The sequence below is a fragment of the Anastrepha obliqua genome, chromosome 1, assembly GCF_027943255.1.
Source record: "Anastrepha obliqua isolate idAnaObli1 chromosome 1, idAnaObli1_1.0, whole genome shotgun sequence".
NCBI lineage: Eukaryota > Metazoa > Arthropoda > Insecta > Diptera > Tephritidae > Anastrepha > Anastrepha obliqua.
The window spans coordinates 103,929,992-103,955,045 of record NC_072892.1 but is presented as its reverse complement, the minus strand read 5'-3'; the positions used below and the strand labels follow the sequence as shown (position 1 = coordinate 103,955,045).

At 32.0% G+C, this 25,054-nt stretch overlaps 1 protein-coding gene across 1 annotated transcript in view; it reads left to right on the top strand.

The window, feature by feature from the left end:
• Positions 1 to 4,053: 4,053 nt before the first annotated feature.
• LOC129253469 (titin) overlaps positions 4,054 to 25,054 on the top strand; it is a 165,728-nt gene continuing 144,727 nt past the window's right edge. Inside the window, exon 1 of the mRNA XM_054891857.1 lies at positions 4,054 to 4,824. Within this exon, the coding sequence (XP_054747832.1) occupies positions 4,767 to 4,824 (58 nt within the window). The 5' untranslated portion in view covers positions 4,054 to 4,766. The remainder of the gene's footprint in view (positions 4,825 to 25,054) is intronic.

Here is a 25,054-nt window from a genome sequence, read left to right as displayed (position 1 = left end):
TTGAGCATATTTTTTTATTCTGAAGTTGATATTTAGTGTCATTCGCAAAAGAAATTTGAAAAAATGATTTCAAGTCATTGAGAAATTTATAATTCCCAAATTCATATTCTGTATAGTGTTTTAATTGGTTTCAAACTGTTGAGAAATTTACAATTCTCCAGTTCATATTGTGAAGCTGATCTCAAGCCTTTGGGAAATTTATAATTATCAAGTTGATTTTAGGCTTGTTCTCAAATATATTGAACCAAAATACTCTCAGCTTGAGATCAGCCTTTGATAATTTCTTTTATTTTGAAGCTGATATTTAGCATCATTCGCAAAAAAATTCAAGCAATTTTCCTCACTTCATCAAGAAATTATTATTAATTATTACGTTCATATTTCGTATAATTCTCAAACTGATCTCAAACTCTTGAAAAATGTATAACCCTCCAGTTAACATTTCAAGTTCACCCCAAGCCATTGGGAAATTTACAATTCCCAACTGGTTTTTTAGCCTGATTCCAATGAATTGAACCACTTGAGAAAATTTTTATTTTTCAAGTTGGCTATCAGGCTTTGAGAAATGTGTAATTCTGAAGCTAATATTTGGTGTAATTCTCAAATTGCACACAATTTATTCTAAGTTTACCGTAAAACAGTTGAGAAATTTATAATTTTCAAGTTCATAATAAGCTTCATTTTCTAATTGATTTCAAAAAAATCTATTCTTAAATTGATTTCAAGCTCATATTTTGCATAGTTGTTATATTTATAGCTCTCAAAATGTACTCGGACCCTGTATAATTCTTATTTGCATCATACTTAAATTTCTCTTGTTGATATTTCCAGTTAATTTCAAGTCTTTGAGAAATTTTTATCTATCCAATATCGATTTCCAATTTATACACTACGGTGCAAGTTGGGGTTAAGTTGATAAAAATCATCTAAAAATTTAACTTTTGCGTGCTAAGTGCGGTATCTTCATCCACTACGTCCCATTAGCTCTCATCACTCAAGTAGGAGCTGCATAATTTAGTACTGGCATTTCAAACGATTTCCTATTGTATTTACGCAAAAGATTTCAGAATAAATTCCTTTTCTATAATTTTATTAATTTAATTAAAATTGAATAGTTGTCTTTTTCTCTAAAATTCGCAAAAATATGAGAATTTTTCCTGCGGTTTTTCCTAAGCACACAATGTTGGCCTCAGTGGACTCTTCATCACAGTTGTAAGCGTAAGAATTACACAATTCCGTTTAATTTAAATGAGTAATGAGTAAAATACTCCAGATATGAATGAATAGGAATGCGTACATGCAATATATGCGCGGCTTCACGTGCATTCTAAGGTATTTTGCAAACGGGAGGAAACTATTTGCCCAAGCCGCACTTTGTTTAAAGGGCCACACAAGTGCCAATAGCGACTACATCGACGACACCTGTTCAACGGCGTCGCACAGTAGGTAATGTAAATAGCACACATCCACAGCCACACATACACATGCAAGTAAGTGTTTGTAGAAATGTAATTGCAAAAATTTAGCTGAAGCTGTGGTTGAGAATGACTGAGAATGCTAACCATGACTGCGATACGACTTAGTGCATGTAAGTCGACTAAATCAGAAAAATATGTTAAAAATTGCAAAGCTACAAAACCACGAGAACCAATAACTTTAGGAGTGAGTTGGTTTTGTTCGCGTTCTTGTTGTTATCTTTGTAGTGTTGGGTAGCGTGTATCAGCACACATACACACATTCATACTGAACATGTGTACATAACTACATACTTACTTACACGTATAGATGATGTTGTATGGACGCTAATGGTATTGGCTTGCACGAGATCTGTGCAAAAATCGCACGATGGTGCGCACAAGTAGACATGCGGACAGACATTACTACATAGGCTCTTTTCTTACTTGGCTCCTCACACATACATACACACTCGTGCATATGTACATATTTATGCTCATATGTGCGTTTACTTTTATCATCTTTTTATTTCTGCGGATTTACGTGTGTGTGTGTATGTGCTTGTTTGTGTTCGCATGTAACTGGCAGCAGGCAAAGTAGTGGAAGAAGCAGCTTAGATTTAAGCCATGTCTTCTTCAAGTGTCTACTTTTCCTCGTCGTCTGGCTCGTTAAGTCTTCTTCGGTTGGTGGTTCTGCGTTCTTCGATCTTCTTTCGGTCCTCTGCCTGCCTTGGTTGGCTTAGTGCTCTTGTCGCAGCTGTCTCGTGGGGCTTGTGATCAGTTTGGCTTGAAGGCTGCTGCGTCTTCGTCTGCGTTTGCTTCTTCTACTTTTACATGCTACTTCGCCTTCGTGTACTACACCTTTTTTAGATTTTCTTTTCGTTTTTTTTTTTTTGCATTTAGTATCAAGCAGCTTCTCGTCTACCACTTTTAGCAAAAAAAAGGATATTTTAGTTTTTTTTCTCTATTCTTGGCATCTGCGGCTTTTGTGTTGTCTGCACGACCGCCACCAACATGACCAACAACACCACCATCGCGCCGCTAGCTAACGAAACAACAATTACATTGCTTACCATCAGCATATTCAACGCCAACGTCAGAGTCAGAGCCACAGCCAGAGACATCGTCTTTGTCGTGTCGTCCGTGACCACGAACTTGAAAATGAGCCACAGCCAAAGTGAGACCACAGACAAGTCGAGCCAAGCCAAGCTAAGCTCCGAACAGCACCACCGACCAGCACTACACATACATACATGTTCATACACACAAGCTTCGAGCGCGTATCAACCAAAGCGCGAGTTGTATAGCAGAAATGTTGCAACAGCAATGTTGCTTGCTGCTGCTTAGTGTTGCTCTTCGACTGTTACCCATTCGTACTCGCCAAAGTCGTCGACCGTCATCCGTCGCCAAGCCGGCTCATTTCGTTTTGGGTTGCTCATGACCATCAAACACTTTTTAAGACTGTGGCGGTGGCGAAAGCGACGCGGGCTTCTAAATCAAGCACTGGACAAGCACAGCAGCCCGCTCGTACGAAGCTATTGGTATGAGTTGAGCCGAAGTATGCCGGCTGGCATTTGTAGGTTTTTACGCTCACACGCTTTCTTGCTCTCTCGCGCGGCGACGGCGACTGCAGCAGCGATGTTGATGCGCGGGCGCCGTCGCTGCCGCTGGTAGCGGCGACTTTGGTTCTTGGACATGGGCCAAGAGCAGCTGCAATGCTTTTATGGTGTGATGTTGCTGCTAGTTGCTTGTTGTTGCAATGCTGTTTGATTTTTATTTATAGTAACGAATATATTGCTTTCGCGAAGAAGTATGATTTTTTTTTTTTTGTAATATTTACTTGTTGTTTGTTTGTTTTTTTTAGTATTATCATTATTTCCAATTTACTACATCGCGTTTTTATTTGCTTTAGCGACGACGCACTCAACTATACAGCCAAACAAAGAAATTAACAACATAGCGCCGCGTGGATGCACGCACTCATCTCAAATTTATGCATACGCACATACATCAACACACTCACACTCACCCCACCTAACACCCAATTGCATTTGTGCTTCCTCGATTCTCTGCCCAAACTTGCTGCGCGTACATCAACAGCAAAAGTAGCAGCAGTAGCAACGTTCTGACTGCGCAGCTCAAATGTTCAAACGCGCGTCTCTCTATTTGTTGCGGCTTGATTTGTAACTCATTTGGTTTGACGCGCATTTGAGGCGGTTCGAACACGCGCGTGATTCGCACATTTGTTGTTGGTGCGGTTGTTGTCTGCCAGCTACCAGCTGCTGTCGCTGATTTCTTACTAGCAAAATTCATCATCGTCATCGCCATCATCCGCGTTCAATGTCTGAAAACAGTGTTTTATAGCGCGTGTGCCCATCTTCGCTGCTGCTGACTGCGCCGTTCGTAACGTTAGCCATCGCTGACGCGTTGTCTCAACCAACAACGTTAACGCTGGCGTGTTCGACGTTTGGTTTTTGTGGAATTGGTATATGGTTGTCGCTTTTCTACAAGCCGCCGCGCTACGGAGGCTATATAAATAAGCGTAGAGACGCAGAGACTTCGAGTCTCTTTGAATTAAATGAAGCGGTGGTGTCAACAACATCCAACAGCCCACAGCGCTGGTCGTCGCAACTAGTAACTAGCAATTTTTTTCAGTTTTTGCCAATTTAAAATTTTATGATTTCTACCAATCGAAGAAGAAATTGAACAAAAACGCAGCCAATTAAGAAACTAACCCACGAAAAAAGCCAATAGGCGAGAATTTGGCAGAATTTTTTCTTAATTGAAAAATATATTTTACAAAAAAACAAAAAAAAAAAGAAACAAGTGACTGCAAAAGTGTTAACGCTTTTTGGGCAATTCAGTTTTTGAAATTTTAATAAAAAGTATGCTCATAAAAATTACTTGCATATATCGTTAAAAGTTGAAAAACGGTATAGGCGTGGAGAAATAACTGCAGCCGTTTTCCACATACGATGAAAATTTCTGAAAGGAAATCCGCAAGTGTCGTGTGAAAAAGTGCTACCCAGTGTTTTCGCAAAACTGTCAAAGGACTACCCCAGCAGCAGCCACTGGAAATGGATTAACTGTTAAACCGAGCGCGAAGTTCAATATCGAACAGAGAATAACTAACTACCACCACCACAGAAAGCTGTGGTGCAATAATTCAAGTGAAAAATTAACAGTGTTTTAATTTTTACGCGTAACGCGCTTTTGGCCTGAAAAGTGAATTTCAAAAATTTGCATTTACAAAAGGAAAAAATAAAATAAACTAACAAACTTTGGAAAAAATTAAGTTGTGTGCAATTTTTTATGAAAAAGCACACAAGCACGTCGACTACGAGAAAATCCGCATACGCAAGTGAAAAAGGTGAGTTTTATCCAGTTTCGTTTTCAAAAGTACCTAAGTACTTATGGCCAGGAATAGCACGGCGGGACTTGTACAGAAACATAAAATATGAAGTGAAGCGTCAGATTTTGAATTGATATTTAAGTGAATATTCGTAGGTAGTAAATTTTTTTCAGAAACAAGGAATTTTTCAGAAAAATATTAAAACATCCAATTTCGACTGCGTTGTTTTTTTAATTAATAGCTAAAACTTTGTATTCAGTTGAATTTATTTCGTATCAAACGCAAAGAAAAAATTAAAAAAAAATCCTAATTTTTAATTATTAGCGTAAAACTTTGTATTCACTTTAATTTACTTCTTAATTTTAAAATTAAATAAAAATTAAAACTAAAGTTCTTAATGAAAAAACTAAAGTAATCTATATAAAAACGCTTTTAAATTATTATTATTATTAACATTCATATTTATAAAAAAATTAAGCAAAAATTCATTCAAATTAAAAGCTAAATTCAAATTTATTCAAAAAAATTAAACCAAAATCAAAACTAAAGTTTTTATTACAAAAAAAAAAAAAAATAAAATAAAAAATTTAAATAAAATACTTGCGATTCAAAAGTATTATATTATCTATAAATTATATTTTAAAGGCCAAAAAGTTTCAAAATGAGTCGTCATCATAATGAAATCTTTTCGCGTTCTGAGAAAAAAAAATTATTTTCTCTAATTAAAAAAAAATATAATAAGACATTCGTGTTGTTCAAATTTGAATAAATTTTATTAGAATTTCTGTTGTTGAAATAAAAGGTTAAAAAAATCAGCTACTGTGAATAAATTCCAATTTAATTTAAAGAAGTCCAAGATTTTCTAATTTTTTCAAATTTCGATCATATATAATTTATTTTTTTAAATTTTGTGTTGCTGAAATTTTGTCTTTTAATTAATTAGGCATCAAATGTGTACAATATAATTCTCTGAAAATAAAATCTGCATTAATAGCATCTGTATGAACAATTAACGATTATTTTAGAAAAAAATTTGTTGAAGTGAAATATTAAGAATTCTAAGGACACAATTAAAAAAAGTTGCAAAGCGTTTAATTTTCACGGCTTTTTTCTTAATTCGTTTGAATACATACATTCTAAAATGTCAAACGCTTCTTAAAGGATTTGATTTGGAAAATTCATTTGCGAATTTCGTTCAAATATCTACTTCATTATTTGTAGGCATTAATTTAAATTTATTTCTAAATTAAATTTACTTTTACTGCAAAAAATGTATTTATAAATAAATTTAAATGCTTTGCTTGCTTATTATAATGAATCGAAAATAAGGTAAAAATTAATTGAGACGCTCAAAACCTTTTGATACTTTTTACCAAAATTTTAAATTACTATATTTTTGTTTTTAATTTTCAGTTCAATTTATTTATAGAAAAAAATGATTTTTGTGAATTTTTAATCATCAGCGTAAAACATTTTATTCATTTAATTTTTTTTTTTATAAAATATTTCCCAAAAATTAAAACTAATTTTCTTAGAAAAGACAAATAATTAAAATAATTTTTAAATAATTAATATCAAAATAGGCTTTCTTAATTAATTTTTTGTAAATATACTGAAAATAATATAAAAGAAATCGGATTTAGGGTTAATAAACCCTATTTTTAGTGGTACTAAGCAGTGAGAAAAATGAGGTTTGACATTTCAAATATAATATATATAAATTATAAAAAAATAAACACAAAAAACGGAAATAGTGCAACACAAAAAAAAATATTACAAAATTAAGTACTAAGAAAAAAATCAAAAACAATGTAACAATAATTTTTTGCAAATTCAATGCGCATGCGTTTGAAGAAAACTCTGGTAGGATTACAAATTATTTACTTTATAAATGAATGAATATGAAATAAATAATAGTAATACCAAAAATTAAAAAGCTGCAGATTATTTATTTTCCAACTTTTGATGCAAAAATATTTAATTATAAAAGCCATTAAAACTTATTTCTTACAATAAAATATCACCATTAAACAAATACATTTGCTATTGTGAGCACAAATTAAAACATTAATTTTTAAATTAATTCGATTTACGTAAAACGATATATTTTTTTATTTAAAACATTTAATGAAAATAATAAAATTTTGAATAAAAATTTTGATAAAAAATAATAATTTTATCAGTTGAACTATTTTTGTCTTGTAACGAATTTGGCAGCTTTGAAAAATTTATGAATCGGAGTTCATTTAATATTATTATTTAATTTTTAAATTCTTTTTATTTTATTTTATTTTATTTTATTTTATTTTATTTTATTTTATTTTTTAAATTAATTTCTTTTTTTAATAACTTTTTTCATAAATAAACTGTAACTTTTAAATTTATTTTTTATTTTTTGCAGTAAAAGTAAATTTTATTTAAACATAAGAGGAAAAAAACACTTGTGCATCTACAATTAAAAACGATTATTTCAATTTATTAGTAGTTGATTAATTTTTCTTAAAGTAGTTATTGCTATACATAAGAAAAAAAATATTTTTTATTTTATAGTTGATATTTTAATGTTTTTACATACATATTTTTTCTTATTTTTTTTTGTGTTTACATTTCTAATTTTATTTTTTTTCTTCTTATTTATTTTTTGGTTTATATTTTGAAATTTTTTATTTTGCTTTTACTTCTTGCAAAGAAATATTATTTGTAGACTTTTGCTTTACAAGTTTTAGGAAGCATGGACATTATTTTTACTTTGAAAAATATCACAATTTAAACAAAAATTCTTTCAATATTGTAGGGATAGTTTTTAATATTTCGAAATTAACGCAAGAAATCTCTTCAAGCAGTTATTCAACTTAGAAATCAATTTATATTAATATTTTATATTCATTTTTATAGCTTGAGAACTACTTATTTCTTGCTTTTTCATACTTATATTGCTAAAAATATATGTGGAAAATATCAAGACCCACACCACAAACAGGAGGTAGCTCGGATAAACTCCCAAAAGGGTGTAAATGTTTTATTATTTGTTTTAATTTTTTTTTAACTGCGTTTTAATTACAATTTGCTCGGTTTACCATTTTGTTTTTTAATTTACAAAAAAATTTTTTTTTTTTTAGAATAAAATAATGTGCGACATTTTGGTTAGTTTGGCTATTTTACTTTTGTTTATTTAGTGTATATTAGTTTTTTATACAAGTTTAGCTTACTATTCAACAAATATTATATAAATAGTTTTTTTTTTTTTTAATTATGAAAATTCTGAAAAAATTTCAATAAAATATCAAGCTTTTAATCACATTTTTTAGAATAATTTATGGCATGCAGTGTAATAGCATTAAATAAAATATTATTAATTTGCTAGTTGCAGTTAGCTTCAAAATACTGTTAATTTTTTAATTTTGTTTTTGTTGCTAAGTTGTTGTGATTGAATAAAATTTAATTTTTTAATTTTTCGCAATGAAAAAGTCCCATCGGCATAATAGGAAGCTGTTATAAAGTATATCACTTCCATTTTGTTTTTAGTAACATTTTTAAACTGTTTTAACCCATACTCAGGCCTACCTGTTTATATTTTTATTATTTTTTCAATTAATTTCAATTTATTCATTTTTTAATTCATTTCTAATATTTCAGATTTTTTATTTATTTTGTTTCTATTTTCTTAATATTTTTATTATATTATTTTAATTAATTTCTACTTTTTAATTTTTTAATATTTATATTGAATTTTTTAACGAATTTCTATATTTTAATATTCAAGTTTTATATTAACTAAATTGTTTTAAATAGTCTTAACTAATTTCAATTTTTTATATTTTTATTTAATTTTTCTAATTAGTTTCTTCTCTCTTAAGATTTTTATATAATTTTTTTAATTAATTTCTATGTTTTTAATATTTTTATTTAACTGTTTGATTAATTTGAATATTTAATATTTTTGCTTAATTTTTCTAAATATTTTTTAAATTAATTTCTATATCTAATTAATTTCTGTTTTTTAATATTTAAATTCATTTTTTGAATTAATTTCTATTTTTTCATATTTGAATTTATTTTTTTGATTAATTTCCAATTTTTTTTTGGTTTTTCTTGATTTTTTAACAAAATTTCTATTTTTTAATACTGGTTTTTATTTTGTTTTTTTTAATTAATTCATTTTTTTAATATTTTTATTTTATTTTTGTAATTGATTTCTATTTTGTTAGTATGTTTATTTGAGTAATTATATTTTTTAAATATTATTTAAATTATTTTTTAAATATTATTTAAATATTTGATTAATTTTTTTAACTAACTTCTTTTTTTAATATTTCTATTTAAGTTTTTAGTAAGCTTTTATTTTTGGTATATTTACTTATTTTTTTACATTTATTATAATTGTTATTTTTATTAAATTTTTCGAACGAATTTCTATTTTCAATATTTTCGTTTAATTTTTTTTTTTAATTTCTTCAAAGCTTTTTTCATTTTCTTTTTTACTTCTTTTATTTAATTTCCATTGTTTTTACGTGAAGATTTTTAGAAAATCTGAAAAGAAAAATAAACCAAGTTGGGTTAAAGGTCACTTTTTGTAAGCAACCCCCTTGTAGGTACTCACTTGTATTATAAATAAATTAAAACTGGGAAATACTTAAATACAGCAAAATGTTTATTCCACTAATTTAATGTTTTCTTCGCGATCTTCGCACAGATCACAGAAAGCAATGATTAAACAATTTCACAGAATAGCCTTACTTCGGTTGGTGCATCCCTTTGTGTGTCAGTTGTAGTGGCAAATCACAAAAAGCAAAAGAAAACCACATACACACACAAATTTTTTTCACATTAAAACAAAATCAACAGAAGCAATAAATTTGTAATGGTAAAACAAAAAAAAAACAAGAAAAAAAGTACCTTCTCGTGCAAAATAAATAAATATTTCGTAATTTCCCAGCGACACCACAAAATTATTTCATTCATTCATAAAAATACTGCGGCAGTCAGTCGCATCCAGCGAGCACACAATACACCCCCATCTATAACTTCGACTTGCACACTCAATTACACACACAAACACACTTTTGTGTTATGACTAAATACAGCAGTCGTTACATTTGTATAAAGTACAACTTAGCAGCAATTCATTCAGCCGGACGAGCAAGGCGCTGCGCAGCCAGAACCGCAGACGCAGCCAGAGCGGCAGCAGCACTTTACGATTTACTCGAACGTAAATAAAATATGCACACGAGTGTACTCTGAAATTGGCGTTTAAGTAAAATGTTGAACAAAATGCCTATAAAAATATAAAAAATAAAAATAAAAAGAATATGAAAATATTAAGCATTGAAACCGTTAGCGGCTGTGATGGCTCCGGCTAAATGTGATGCCCTGTAGGGACATCAACTTGTTAAGTTTATGGTATTTCCGTGTGCTACTATGAGTGCAGTAAATTTTTTGAGGGCAATCAAATTTACAAATTTTTTAACTTAAAATTTGATGTTCATAAGTGAGTAAAATTTTTGGTTCACATAATGACTGGAATTTTTGGGTTAATTTTTAGGCTTGACTACTTTTATAATGTCCAAGAATTTGTTGGGTTTTCACTAATTTCACACTTGGCTATAAAGTAATAGTAGTTCAGGTTACTTTGGCAAATGCAAAAAAAAAAAGTCAATTTTTTATTCGAACCATCACATTAAAAAAAATACTTCTTATTTTATTCTAGAAATTTGCTAGTGAGTAATTAAAAAGTAATAAATAAACTTTGTACAAGTTTTATAAAGATTCGAAAAAATGTTAACAAATTTTAAATTTGTTTTAATCAGAATTAAAAAAAAATCAGATATGCCGTTTTATAGCCCAATAAACTTTATTATAGCGAAGGGCTAGTTTTAATTGGCTCAAAATTTTTGTTGATTTTTGATCATTTTTCTCTCCGATGGTATTTTTTTAAACAAAATAAAAAAAAATTATGTAAAAAGTTTATAAAAAACATTAAATATTTTTATAAGATTTAAATTTATAAATTTATAAAATGTAATGTTTTTCATAAAATTTTTTTTTCAATTTTTTATATATTAAATTTGTTTTTCAGGCTTCAAAATAGATACAGCTTCAAAATAGTTGACCTCACTTCCTCAGCATCAGTCAACTTTTTGTCTTTCACCCTCCTTCAATTTTAAAAATAAATAATAAACTGCACCTTAGGGGATTTCAAAATTACGCTGGTGTAGTCAATCCATGGCAATAAGACTATTCTAAACTGGCACTATTTCACGCAAAGTACGCTTAGAAAGAGTTCATTTCTCCTGACATATTTCCCCTTATCAACGAATATTCATTTTGAAGTACTCCTTTCAAGCCGATTGTAATACTTGAAGTTTGCAGGCGGGCAGGCAACTTTCTAGTGCGACTATTGATTCCTATATCAATTCAATTTCATAATGTTAACCCAAGTTTTTCTCTAACAAAAATCCAACTCATTGCCGCTCTGAATTTATGGATTAAAACAACCACCTTGAAGGGGTGCAAGTATTTCCGGCACCAATCTTCAATCTTTTACTAATTTTAAACATTCCAAGATCATCATATAGAATATTCAAAATAGGCGATCCTTCAAACTTTTTTGTGATTTATTTATTTTCCCAAGGCGCGTCTTTTAGAAGAAGTTTTTCGACTTTGTCCACAATATCTGAGTTCGTCGGCTCAAAAAGCCGCCCTGAGAGCTCAGCATCTTCAATGGGATATTTTATTATTCTAGATGACCTCTCTCTGATGATGCTGTCTGTCAGTATTATATTCATATTACCTAAAATGAAGTTCTCAAAGTGAAAGGGTATATAAAAGAGATTTATTCTTGCTACAGGGTAACTGCAGCTATACCTACTTTATGTATCTGCCTTTGTTATTGTGCTTAGTGCAAATACCCTATTATATATCCAATTTATTGTGCGACCTCTAGCCATTCTGCCACGATCTGCTTTTTAAAACAATCTCAAAATACAAATTTGATGGTGCGCGCTGCGGCGGGAGTTAAGGCTTACAAAACCTTGTTAATGCGCACCAAATTTACACCGAACACATTTTTTTGGGACTCTCGAAAACCTAGCAGAATTGTGGCGCTACGTAGGTAGGCAACTGATTTGGGAGCAGCATTAATTATAGCTCACTGTTGGTGTTACTATTGGCTGGGTGAACTGACTAGGGTAGTGGGTGAGCGAACCATTGAGCTGGGTAATAAATATTTGGCGCAAAGGGTGGTGGTGGCGATGGAAGAGTAAATATTTGTTTCCTTTTTCGCGCGCACGCTGAACGGATTGCGTGAATAGCGATGAGCGAGCGCACATTCCTTCACCAACAGCTCATTCCTTCAATCCCCCTCTCCTTCCAAGCAACGCATTGTTGCCATTGTCCTGTTTAAAGGATACCGCATACGCGGCTGTTGGGGTTGGTTGCCTTTTACTTGTGGCCGTTGCCACTGTCACGGCCATGGCCACGACCAGCTTGAATGAGTACAGCTGTGACCTGACTGCCCTTACACTACTGGAAGCAAAATATTGCTTCTGCTTCACCTTCTTCATGATTTTCTTTTTATTTTTATTTTTATTCCACAGCTTGCCTTCCCTTTTTCCTTTTTGCATTTGCCCACTAGTACCAGCACCAGCACCAGCACTCGCATAGCTTCTCATAGCTTTTTCGTGGCTGTTGCGGCACTTGTGTGCACTTGCCGCGCCGCGCTTCGAGTTCATGGCCGCATTCGCATTCGCATTCACATTCGCCATATAACCATGTGGCACGATGAATGTTGCAATAGCGCACCAACTTTTGTATGCTGCACGTGTTGTTATTATTGTTATTGCAGCCGGCTGCCTCCCTGTTTTGGTACTTAATTTATGAATAGCATTTCTCTTTGGCGCTGCTCTTTGAAACTCAATTGTGTGTGTGTGAGTGCCAAGTATTTGTAAGTGTGTTTCTGTTAATTAGAATTTATGGGTGAAGGTTGCTTCTGGCTATGCGCTTATGGTGCATGTTGTAGAAGCTGCCGCGTGAAAATTTACCTTCCAGCTTTCTTGCAATGGCAAAAATTTAATTTTGCATATTTATTGCAGAAATTTTCGAAAGTTGCCAACTGCAAATTACAACACACCTCATTGCAGCCTATAAATTCATGTAAAATGTTTGCGCTGCACACACACAAGCTCAAGTGCTTATCGTACATATACACGTGCATTGTGCACAGGCTCATCCTCAATCATATGTGGCAAGCACTTAAGCAAACTGCAAAAATCGCTTTCAACATTTTGCATTAGAAATTGAAAATAAACCAAAAAGGGCCATCAAAAATCAACTAAATATTCCCAACGGTAACTTCTGCATGCTGTTCTTTGCACTTTTTTCATCTTCTCTTATATTTACCACTGCCAACATTTCGCCATCTCGTGCCGGCGATGCCGTTCATTTACACAAAAGTCAACTCTTTCATACTTTATGACATTTTCATTTTACTGCCACATGCGCCACATATCAAACACACATACACACGCACGCTTCATAGCCGGTAAAGTCGATGCTGCCAAGTCGAGCCATCCGCTCAGACAGCTTACTGTTGCCCTTTCACTTGTCCATTTACCATGCAGCCTCACACAAGCGGCTGTTTGTCTATTCCATGGCAAAGTTTACAGAACCTCATCGAGTCTGGGAAAATAAGCTTTGTAAAAAGTGGGGAAAAAATTCCAAAGGAAAGAAGCAGAGAAAAAACAACAGCACACAACAACTAACTTTAGCATGTGATCATACGAGCCTAAGATTTATTTATAGTTTCAAAAATGTCATATTTTTTGGCGCAACCCAAAAAATAGTAAAAATAAGGAGTAGCTTATTCGGCACGGTTTGTGCAAATATTTATATGCATACGAATTCATGTATGTAAAAGAGCTTATGTAAATGGCCAGTAAGTCAGCAAAAGCCACTGTCTCAGTGGAAGGTATAAAACGTGTGAGGCCAGTGGGAATCTGCCGAGAGACAGTTAATGAAAAGACAAACCAAACAAAATAGTGCTAATGCACTGGAAGGTACACACCGGGAACAAATTATAGCATCTAAATATTTTGACCAGTTTTCACTAGGCTTTTCTTTTTTTGGAGTTTTATTTTTCTTTTAAAAGTATAACTCATCAAATTTAAAATTTGGTACGAAAATGTCTTCACTGAGCAGTGGATTCCTTTAATCAGCCAATTTAGCTAGCTTCTTCAAATTGCAAAATACTGTTAGTGTTTTTCAGGCAGAAGTCCTAGCGATCCTACAGAAATGCAAAATCATTGGGGAACGTGGGGGCGAGGGAAATATTACTTCTTTTCTGATAGTCAAGCTGCGACGCTAAGACGCTCTGACGACGCTAAGATCAAAATCCAAAATAGTCAACTTTTGAAAGGAGGAGATTAAATCTCTTGGGTATGAAGGTAACAATTATTTGATCTGGGTTCCAGGACATAGAAGCATTTTCCCACTACGAATTGACTGACGAGCTTACCTGGAAGGGTACTGAATTGGTCTCAGACACCTCCTACCCGGTCATCAGCATCCCCGTGACTGTTGTTAAAGGATTACACAACTTATGTCTCAGGAAAGCACAGAAAAGATGGAGCTCCATTTCTTCATGTGCTATTTCGAAAGCCCTTTAACTACAGTGCAATAGACGGTGGACTCAGAAAGTCCTGGGAACTCCACGCCATTCAATTTCCAAGCTTGTGGCTGTGTAGACCGGTCATTGGACGATCGGCACACACGCGGAAATGCTAGGGTTACCATTTAATGCTCATTGCAGAAGCTGTGGGGATCTGTCAGAGAAGGAGACTGTTGAGTACTTTCTCTGTAAATATCCGGGCTTGGAAGCTAGACGATTACGATAATTGCGCGCTACTTTCTTCGACAGCCCGGGGCCTTGAAATTTGTTCCTTGTTATATTACAATTTAATAGGCTATAAATCTGCATATCCGAGGTTTTTTTTTAATTCTTGTAAAAATAGTTTGAAATTCTATTGAAAATTTCTCGAATTTTTATAAAACTTATACAAGTTTGGAAACTTAGATTAATATGGGGCCTTTGTTACAGAATGAAATTTGTTAGAAATGAAACTAACAAAGTTTTGTAAAACATAAAAAAAACGGAAATGAAAAAATAAGTAAATAGTCAAAACTTGTAAAAATGTTGAGCTGCTATAATTTTTTTGCGTGCGGTTTATTAGTGTTACCAATTATTTTTATCATACTCACTCTCAATGTTAACAAATGCTCTGGTGTGAACTCAGACACAAGTGCATTATTGTCCTTACAACGCTAACGAATTTTCGGCAACCCTTTTCGAAAAATGGCTTTTGAAATAGCTTTCGTTTGAGTTCGATAATAAAATATTTTGTTTTGTGTTTTGTCTGCCCATCGAGTTCATGAAAATCATTGATCAAATGCATTACAAATGAAGCTTTTCGAAATATGTTTCTCTTAAATCCTAAACTATACATATATAAGAAGTTTTCAAAGTGCCCACTTTGTCAAACTAAAATTTATTTCACACTGTGAAAATTTCTTAACGTCCATCTAAATGCAACCCACTTACATACAACCACATCAATAACTTCACACAAATCCACACAAACTAGCAGAATGTGTAGTTTCAGTTTTACATCAGTCTGATGCTATTCGCCTGTAAGTATAAAGTCACAAAGGACCTATAACGCGCACACATACACACACCTGAGGTTATACAAAAAATTTCAAATGCAAACGACTGAGAATAAAAATCGAATAACGATGTGGTGGGTGTGCCAGCAGTACCGCCAATCAAATTCAAACAAGCACTCAATGAAAGAAGGGGAGTTAGTGGCTTAGAGAAATGAGAGAGGACAGCAGAGGAGAAATTGCACGGATAGGAAATACTACAGGCAGCAGCAGCAGCAGGTGTTTGAGTTTATTCAGCGCACATTCTGCACAAATTATTTGCGCTCAAAGGCATTTGTGTGTTGTTGGCAAGCAAAAACAAAATCAAAATCGAAATGCTGCCAACTCGCATATTCATCATAGCCATGACTAGCCATTGGGATATAAGTTTGTATGCATGTTTGGTATTTGCTATTCTCGTGTGAGCCGGTGAAGTTGGCGGCAAATATGTGATTTATGTATGTGCGGCAATCACAAATACAATCAAAGACGTAAACTCACACACACGTACAATTGGATTCACATACATGCATGGTTTTATTTGTAGTAATATTTTTTATTGTTATAAGTTTGTTGCTTTGTTGTCTGTGCATTTTTGCGAGATTTATTGATGGGCAAACCGAAAGTGCCAGGATACTCGCACAACAACAACAACAATAAAAAATACAATAATGTCGAATGCTGCAGGCTAAATTAAAACAAAAACTATTTTACCGCAACTTGGCAAAATTGAATGGCACAGCTGTTCCACAAGCGGTAAACTATGCAAAAATTCAAATAGTCTAGCAAAAACCGGAGACTGAGTGATAAAAAATTCCAAAAACACTTGTATCCCAAAAAAGGTAGCCAACTTTGCTGAACACATACAGCCATTCCTAGTAGTAACAGGTCTGTGCGTACATATGTGTATATGCAGTAGAGCGTAAAACAATTTTTATATGTAGTTAGTGAAGTAGATTACTGGAGTTACTAGCATATTGTTTTCTGTTTTTTGAAGAAGCCCTGCTGCCACAACTTGCCATGATAATGCACATTTTAAGCGAATGCGCTGTCACGCTGACACTCTCTAGCAATGTCAATGTCTGCCTAGAAAATCAAGTTTGACGGATGTTGATTGAGTGGTAGTGCAGAGAGTAAGGATTCGTTTGCTGGAGTGGGTGCTATGTAGTATGAGGTGTGGAGTACAGCATAATTTGGCTGTATGCGTAATGGGCGACAATAAAATAATAAGAAATTAAATTAAATAAAATGAAATAAAATAAAATAAAATAAAATAAAATAAAATAAAATAAAATAAAATAAAATAAAATAAAATAAAATAAAATAAAATAAAAAAAAAAAAATAAATATGCGTAATGGGCGACAATAAAATAATAAGAAATTAAATTAAATAAAATGAAATAAAATAAAATAAAATAAAATAAAATAAAATAAAATAAAATAAAATAAAATAAAATAAAATAAAATAAAATAAAATAAAATAAAATAAAATAAAATAAAATAAAATAAAATAAAATAAAATAAAATAAAATAAAATAAAATAAAATAAGCGATGACGTGGGAATGGAATTTGGAGCAGATAAGTGGGTAGAGGTCAGCTTGATGAATCCGAAGAAAACTACGCAGTAGATCAAAATATTATTATAGAAAACTTGCATAACAGCGAATCTTATAAATATTTAGGATTTCTGCAACTTAAATGAATCAACCACACACTTGTAAAGCAAAACCTTATTAACAAATTTCAGGCACGTTTGAAAGCTGTATTAAAAACGAGTTTGACCGGTGGAAATAAATGCAAAGCAATTAATTCCTGGGCCATACCTCTTTTGACTTACTCGTTTGGAGTAATAAAATGGTCTCAGACAGATATCCTTCAGATTGAATCGCTGATACGCACCACTTTTACTAAGTTCCAAAACCATTACCCTCAAAGCACTGTGGAAAGAATATCGCTTTCTCGAAACGTTGATGGGAGAGGAATCATTAATATAGCGCGTCCACACTTTTCGCAAACTTTAAAGCTACGTACATATTTTCTAAGCTATCGCTATGGCAGATGATGCAGCAGGATTTCCCAGTACCTTAGGGGGTTAAATCCTTAGCAGAAATGGAAGGCAAAAACAATACATGGTGCCCATCTCCATGATCTCGAAATGGAATGGACAGACGCGCAATCATTCAATTCATAGTTAAAAAGAGGAAGAAGTCTTGTATTTTAAATATCAACCAAAGGCAATATTGGAAAATATAAATTTTAAACTGTACTGGGACGGATTTATTTCCACAGATCACACTGATCAAACCGCAGCTGCCAACAAACCTGACATCATCTTGTTCGACCAGATAAATAAAATAATCGAAGTAATCGATATAGCGGTATGCGGTGTAGTCTCCGGCAATAGCCGAGATGGATTAAGCTCAAATAAAAAAATTATAAATTTAAAATATAAAAATTTAAAGAAAATAACGTAAAATAAAGTAAATTAAAATAAAATTAAATCAAAAATAAGAATGTAATAGAAAATAAAATCAAAAATAAAGAAGCATTCAAATAAAATAAGGTACTATGCAATAAAACAAATTAAAATAAATTAGTATAAGAAAATAATATTAAAAAAAAGTTTAAAAAATTCCAAAATCAGTATATAATAATTGAAAAAAAATGATGTGAATTAAAATCAAGTTAAATAAAGTTAAAAACATAAAACGAAATAAAAAAATATTAGTTTTGGCAAAAGAAATGCATTAGTTTTGCGTAAAACTTTGGCGCAAAATGTTTAAAAGTAGTTTGTGGTCGATCTTTAGCTCCTGCGCGATGCTACGACTACTAACCTGCCGGTCAACTTCGATTATTTCTGTGATTTTATCGACATTTTCTTTAGCATCAAAAATGCCTGAACAGAATCGACGAAACAAAAAATTTGCTCGTAATTAGCTGTTTCGGTATCGGCATTCACAATTTCAGCAGCCTGGCTTGCCGAACTGTCTCTCTGTTGACTTCCATTCTTAATACACTTTAACTCGAAACTCATAACTGAATGGAGCAAACAAAAAACAGCAAAAGAATTTGTTTGGTGTGAAATATCACATTGGAAACGCGCATAAACTTTGTTAATTTAAATTGTTTGATCAATACTTTACGCGGTATCGATCACTACAGCCGTCTTCCGATAGAAAACTGGATTTCTTTTTGCCCAAACTAATTTAAAATTAATGATTGTAAAATGAATGACATTTAAATGGTAAAAAGTATTGTAGAATAAAGTACTATAAAATGTAATAAATAAAATATCATAAAATAAAATAAATTATAACGAAATAAAACCAAATAAAATATAATAAAATATATTTGACCCTTCAATACTATCATTCCTTCATAGTTAGTGAATAATTAATAAAAAACAAAAACGCTAATAAGATGAGTCCACACTCTACACCTCTGAGGTGTGCCGAAAATAGAAGATTTTCGATTAAATTCCTTACCAATCATTGAATTGAAAAAGTTCCATCTATAACTAATTCCGAATTATAAGATTTGGATTAAAAAAAAATGTATTTTTATGATAAAAACTCAAAACGAGTACAAACCAACTAAAAGTGCGGCTACTGTTTCTCGATATCTCTACATCTTTAAATTACGTGTGGTTAAAATAAAAGATAAAAAAATTTAAAGCATTGCGTATATAAAGCGGCTCATTTTAGTGGTGTAAAGTTGGCGCGCAGCCACAGACACACCGACCGGCATGTGTATGTATGTGTGTACGTGCGTAGAACTTTTACAAGTACTGCATTGCCTGTAACTGTTTTACAACTTTTTTCTCAATTGTCAAATTTCTTTATCTATTTCCGACTGCCACTCTATTACTTTCACTTATATACCTACACATACATACATATACATGCATACACATATATATTATATTTAACTACATTACCACGTTCATACGTCTACATACAAATGTGCGTTGGTTAGATCTTGTTTGTGTTTATTTGGGAAGTACATCACAACAAAGTATGAAAGAAAAACATTAAAAAAAAACCTAAACAAAAGTGTAGTATAGACCACAAATAAGGCGCGGAAGGAAAACTGCTTCCCCTGCAGTCCTTTCTCGAAGTTGTGTGCCGCAGATTTGGGTAGTAGAATGCAATATACTATACATTTCTGTCTAGTCGCTGTCTGCTCCAGAGAATATATTGGCGGATGGGCATAAAGCCACAACCATCTACAAAACCATACACACGCACATAAATATAGCGTACTAAAGAAAAAAGGCAAATGCACACCCAAACATCAGATCTTCCGCCCAAAATTTCCCAAAAAATTTTTTTGGCAAGCAAAGCGCACTACTGCCGTTCAACACAAATGTACACTGTAATTGTGTGTGTATATATAATATTTATATATGATTGTGTGTGTGTGTGTATAAGTCACTTCCTATAGTCTTAAATCAGACAGGACATGCACAGCCACTTGAATGCCGTAGGCGAAATGCGTACATCTCGCCCTCGCCGCCATTGCCATCGCATTGCAGTAGAACTAAGTAAATAGAAAAAAACAAACAAATTCTAACCTCAGCTGGCACATTCGGGTCTATCAGTTTATGTACTCATTTTCAACATATGCATGTATATGTTTAGTCTGTATGTGTAAATAGACGCACAAATTATTTTAGTCTTTAGTCTGTGCGGGGTATTTTTGGCAACGTTTCCGGTTTTCCTTTATTTTTGCTGGTTTTTTCACTTTTGCCAAAAACTCAGTGAGGTCTGCGCGTAAAAGTGAAAAGTCAATGACGACAAGTTGTATGAACTTGTCTTCCAGAATGAATTGTTCGAAAGTCGAAAGTTGAATGTTGGTGTGTAGAAATTGAGAGGAGAAAATTTTCGGTGCTGGTTGATTGAGGAGAATGAGGTAACTTTGATGTGTAGGAAAAAATATTATTTCCTAGTATGTGATGATGCCGCATACATACTTATGTACCTATATGAGAGAGTAAATACAATATAACTCCGGAATTTGCAATTAAATTGTAAAATGGACGAATTGACTTAATAGGGAAAAGTGGGTGGAGAATTTTGCTAGATTGCTTTTATTCCTGTATTTTTTTGGAAAACTTTTAGAAAACTTTAATAAACTTTAATCAGATAATTTATGAAAATCTCAATTGTGTAAATGAAATTTAAATATGCCATTTTTGAAAAATAGGAATTGACCGGTTGAACTAGCACCGAATGCAATCTAAAATTGTTTCCAACAAAAAACAAAAAAAAAAAAAAAACAGCATCTAGTTTTTGGAATAAGTTTTTCCTTTTATTTTAAGCAACATTTTCTGGAAACCACAACTTTTGTTTATCGTCCAAGAGCTTAATTTTAATTTAGTTTTCTAATTTTTAATAAAATATTTATTTGTTCACATATTTTAGAAATCACATTAGGGTAGTTCACAATTAAGTGCAGATAGTCTGGGCGCATATAACACACGCAAATTAACATATCAACACAACAACAAAATTTACATAGGTATTTGCATTGAATTGTAAATTGCCTTACTAAAACATTTTAAATGCAATAAATACAAATTTGAGGAAATATGATTTTTTTTAATTTGTCAGCGAAATAAATTTTATGCAAAATTTAAAAAAGATTCTTGCATATAATAATGTTGAAGTACTAGTAAAATATTTAAGTCTTACTTACTACTACTGATATAAAAAAATAAATATATTAATTAATTAATAAAATAGAATAAAAATTTAAAAGGAAATTTTTTTTCATCGATTTTTTTATTTGGCTACTTAAAACTTAGAATCTACAATTTGAGTTCATCCAGCTTAGGTTAAGTGTGCGCGTGGTACGGTGAAAATAATGAATATAATTGGTAACACATTTTTTTAGTATTTTCACATATTTAGAAAGACAAAATACATTTCAAATTTTAGAAAAATTTTCAAATTTTTTATAAATTTAAAAACTTTCAAAAATTTTCAAAAACTTAAAAATCTTCACTAATTTCCAAAAACTTTCAAAAACTTACAAAAATTTTTTAAAATTTCAAAAAATAAATTACCAAAAATTTCAAACCAAAAAATTGAATATTTGTTCAATTTTTTTTCAACGCATAAGTGAACGCAATAAATGATTTAGTACCCACTCGAGCTTGACTTGTTTACAGTAGCACAGAAAACAAACTATGTGACATATCACGCTGAAATTTGCCATGTAAGCTTATAACAGTCCTACCCAAAAACAAAAAATTTATTTTTGCCATATGTCATCCGCGGACCGTTTTATTGATACCGTCTCGTTCATATTTGAGTAGAAGGTATACTCTCAAGTAATTCTTAGCCATATTTCAAAAATTTCAAACTTTAAAAATTTTAATTTCAAATATTTCTGAAGTTATCAAAAATTCTAAAAGTTACCAAGGTTACCAAAAAAAGTTGTGTATTTGTATAGTTTTTTTTAAAGCATGAAATAAATGATTTAGTTTTCGGAAAGGAACTTTGTACACTTTCAAGTAATTCTCAAAACCTTAGCCATATTTCAGGATTAACATTAAAAGAACAAATTAAGACGGAATTAACATTAAAAGAACAAATTAAGTTATTGCCTTTATTTATTTGCCGATACTTTCACCTCAATTAGAAGTTATCTTTAATTTTTATCAAATTTTTATTTTCCAATCCTCTTCTGAACTTATTTAAAAGCAACTGCACAACTCTCTTAAAATTAGAGCTAACCATAATCAGTTTATTAAAGTTAAAACTGCAGCATATATTTTTTCCAACTCGCTAATCTCTATTCGTTTCCCTTGAAGCATCAAGCATTTATTTACATTCAGCAATTTAAATGAAATAAGAAACAAAAATCGCACAATCACTACCGCAAAGCAAAACAGCTGCACATGAAATGTTACTCATACGCCAGAGTCTCCGAGTCTTCATGCAATTACTCAGCTCATTTGAACCAACATGCACAACTGCTGTTTTGCACACACTTTTCTCTGAAAAACATGTGACAAAGTAAGCTTTCTTAAAAGTGTGTACGCGTGACATTGTAAATATGCGGTATTGTAGATAAATATGATTCTCAAAAATAAGCGCATAGAAAAACACTTCAAAAGCGCATAGTAAAATGTTTCAGCTTCTTTGCTGAGTCAATCTGCAACCATGTAAAAATCATAGTCCACCTTTTCTTCCCATTGAAAAGGTAGTTCTCCATTTTCGTATTGCAATTCATTTAATCTGTTGACTAGTTTGGAAAAATAATCAAAAATATTATTTGCAAAGTAAGCGAAGCTGCGCCCACCGTTTGCGTTGTGGACATTGAAATTTCAAGTACGTGCATGTGCACACAAAAAGATTCATCGTTGACTTTTTTTATTGGCAAATATTTTGTGTGAGTGTCATAGGTATGAACTTATTTCTTTTATCAACTTGGCCATCGCTGTTATTATTCGGGCGCTGATTGTACGTATTGCTAAGCAGCTTATTGTGCAATGGGCGTGCAATTTCTGATTTAATTATTTGCCCGGTTTTGTTGTCTGTTGACAAGGTTGCATTTTTAACATTTCATTGCTGGTCAGGTGAGTTGCTGCCTACTTGACGCGTAGCGGCTGCACAGTCATTTCCTTGACATATTTCTTTTTTGTTTGATCGTTTTACTGCGATCGATTTACTGCGCTCCGCTTTTCCGGTTGGGCTTTTTGTGTGAGTGTTTTGTAGTGAAAATTATACACATCGTAATATTTCTTCGGAAAATTAATTATTACAATTTTACTAACTGCTTTTAGAGTAATTTCTGTGAAGAAAATGAGTCTCGGATTTTTCGTATTTTTAAACGTCTGCTGGTTTCAGATGATTTCCTGTACCTTTTTGTTCTGCTATGGTGACGTTAGGGTCTCTAGACTATCACTGTATCGCTCCTGAATAAAAATTGTTACTATGCGCCGTGAAATCGGCAACTAAAAAAAAATAAATAATTGGCACGTACACTTCTGTTAGGTGTTTGGCCGAGCTCCTCCTCCTCTGGTAAATGATTGTCATTTCATGTGGCTACTTGTAATTGCAACCAAAAACGCAAGCAGTCGTTTCCAAATGTTCTTATTATTACTTGTAACTACATGAAAAAATTATATGTAAACGCTATGGAATCTTTTAATTACTTGTAATTATTTTTGAAATCCATCGGTTATCATTATTCGATTTTATGATTTCTTAATTGTAGTTAGAATCTATAAATATTTTATAAATCATGTTAACATTTTAATGTGCAAAATGTAATCATTACTACCCTACTTTAGTCAAGCATTCAAACGCAGAATATTCTGTTGGTACAGCAATTGGCACCTGCCTGAATAAGGTCGTTGGCGCGCTTAGTTATTGGAAACTAATTATTATTTTAGTTTTTTACTTATTTAAAGCAATTATTACTTTTTTATTTTCGTTAAAATCAGTATTCTAGTTAACGCATGTGTACGTGTGTATGTGTGCACGCTTTCATGCGCGTTTGAAAAGCGTTTAAGCATAATTATGCTAATTCATTATAATTTTCGTACAGCTTCATATTTTTTTATTTTTAGTTTTATTTTTTTAAGTGTAAGTATTGTAAAAGTATATACAGCTACGCCTTACAATTTCGACCATTTCTTTGCTGTCTTTTCTTCAACAGCCACTTCAAACGGTTAACAAGCAGTTTTGTTCCAAAAACTTTAAGTAAAAAGGGAGGGCTAACTTCTGTGATGATGAAAGAGGAGAAAAAAATGTGTTTAGCATTCCTGGCTTTTTGTTTTTGTATACTCTGAAGCAACACGAAGAACGCTGCTGAAAGTTTATACTCTTTAAATACTGTTATTGTTTTTGGCGTTCAAAACATCTTTCCCTTCTCTCTCTTTTGTGCCATTTTATTTCGCCGCACCTTTCCGTTTCATTTCTTTTGCCAACAACGTGTAATTATGCCATATTTTAATATATACAGATACTTAAAAATTTACTCTAACTCCAACCTAATTAGTAGCTATTGGGTTATTTTTAAAAGCTGACGCTACTTTAACCTCGAAATGTTTTACTTACGTTATTACACAGTTATTTTTCAAAATTTATTGAGACTTTCCAAACATTCTTTATCTCTGGCTATCCATTGACAGTTAGCTGCTTAAATTTATTGCATCATTATCACTTGTAGGTTATGTTAATTTTTTGTTTTGTTATTTTTATTTTTTTGCTATCTTGAAATCTGCCATTGTTGGTGTATCAAAATTATTTCACGACGATTTATTGGCATAAAAATTGCTCAACACCTGTGACCGACACAATGGGGTGGTTTGCTTTTTTTGCTCCTCTTCATTTGATATGTAAAATAACAACAAAATCTCCCGCTGCTGTTGTTAGCACAAACTTGTACAATATGGCTAATGATCGCTTAATTTCGCGATAAAGAAAAAATTTTAATCCAAGTGGTTGTTTTCCTCATTTCCACTGTTGTTTTATTATTTTGTCTAAATGTTCATACATATGTACACAAATATATTGTATTGTTACTAAAAATAGCTAG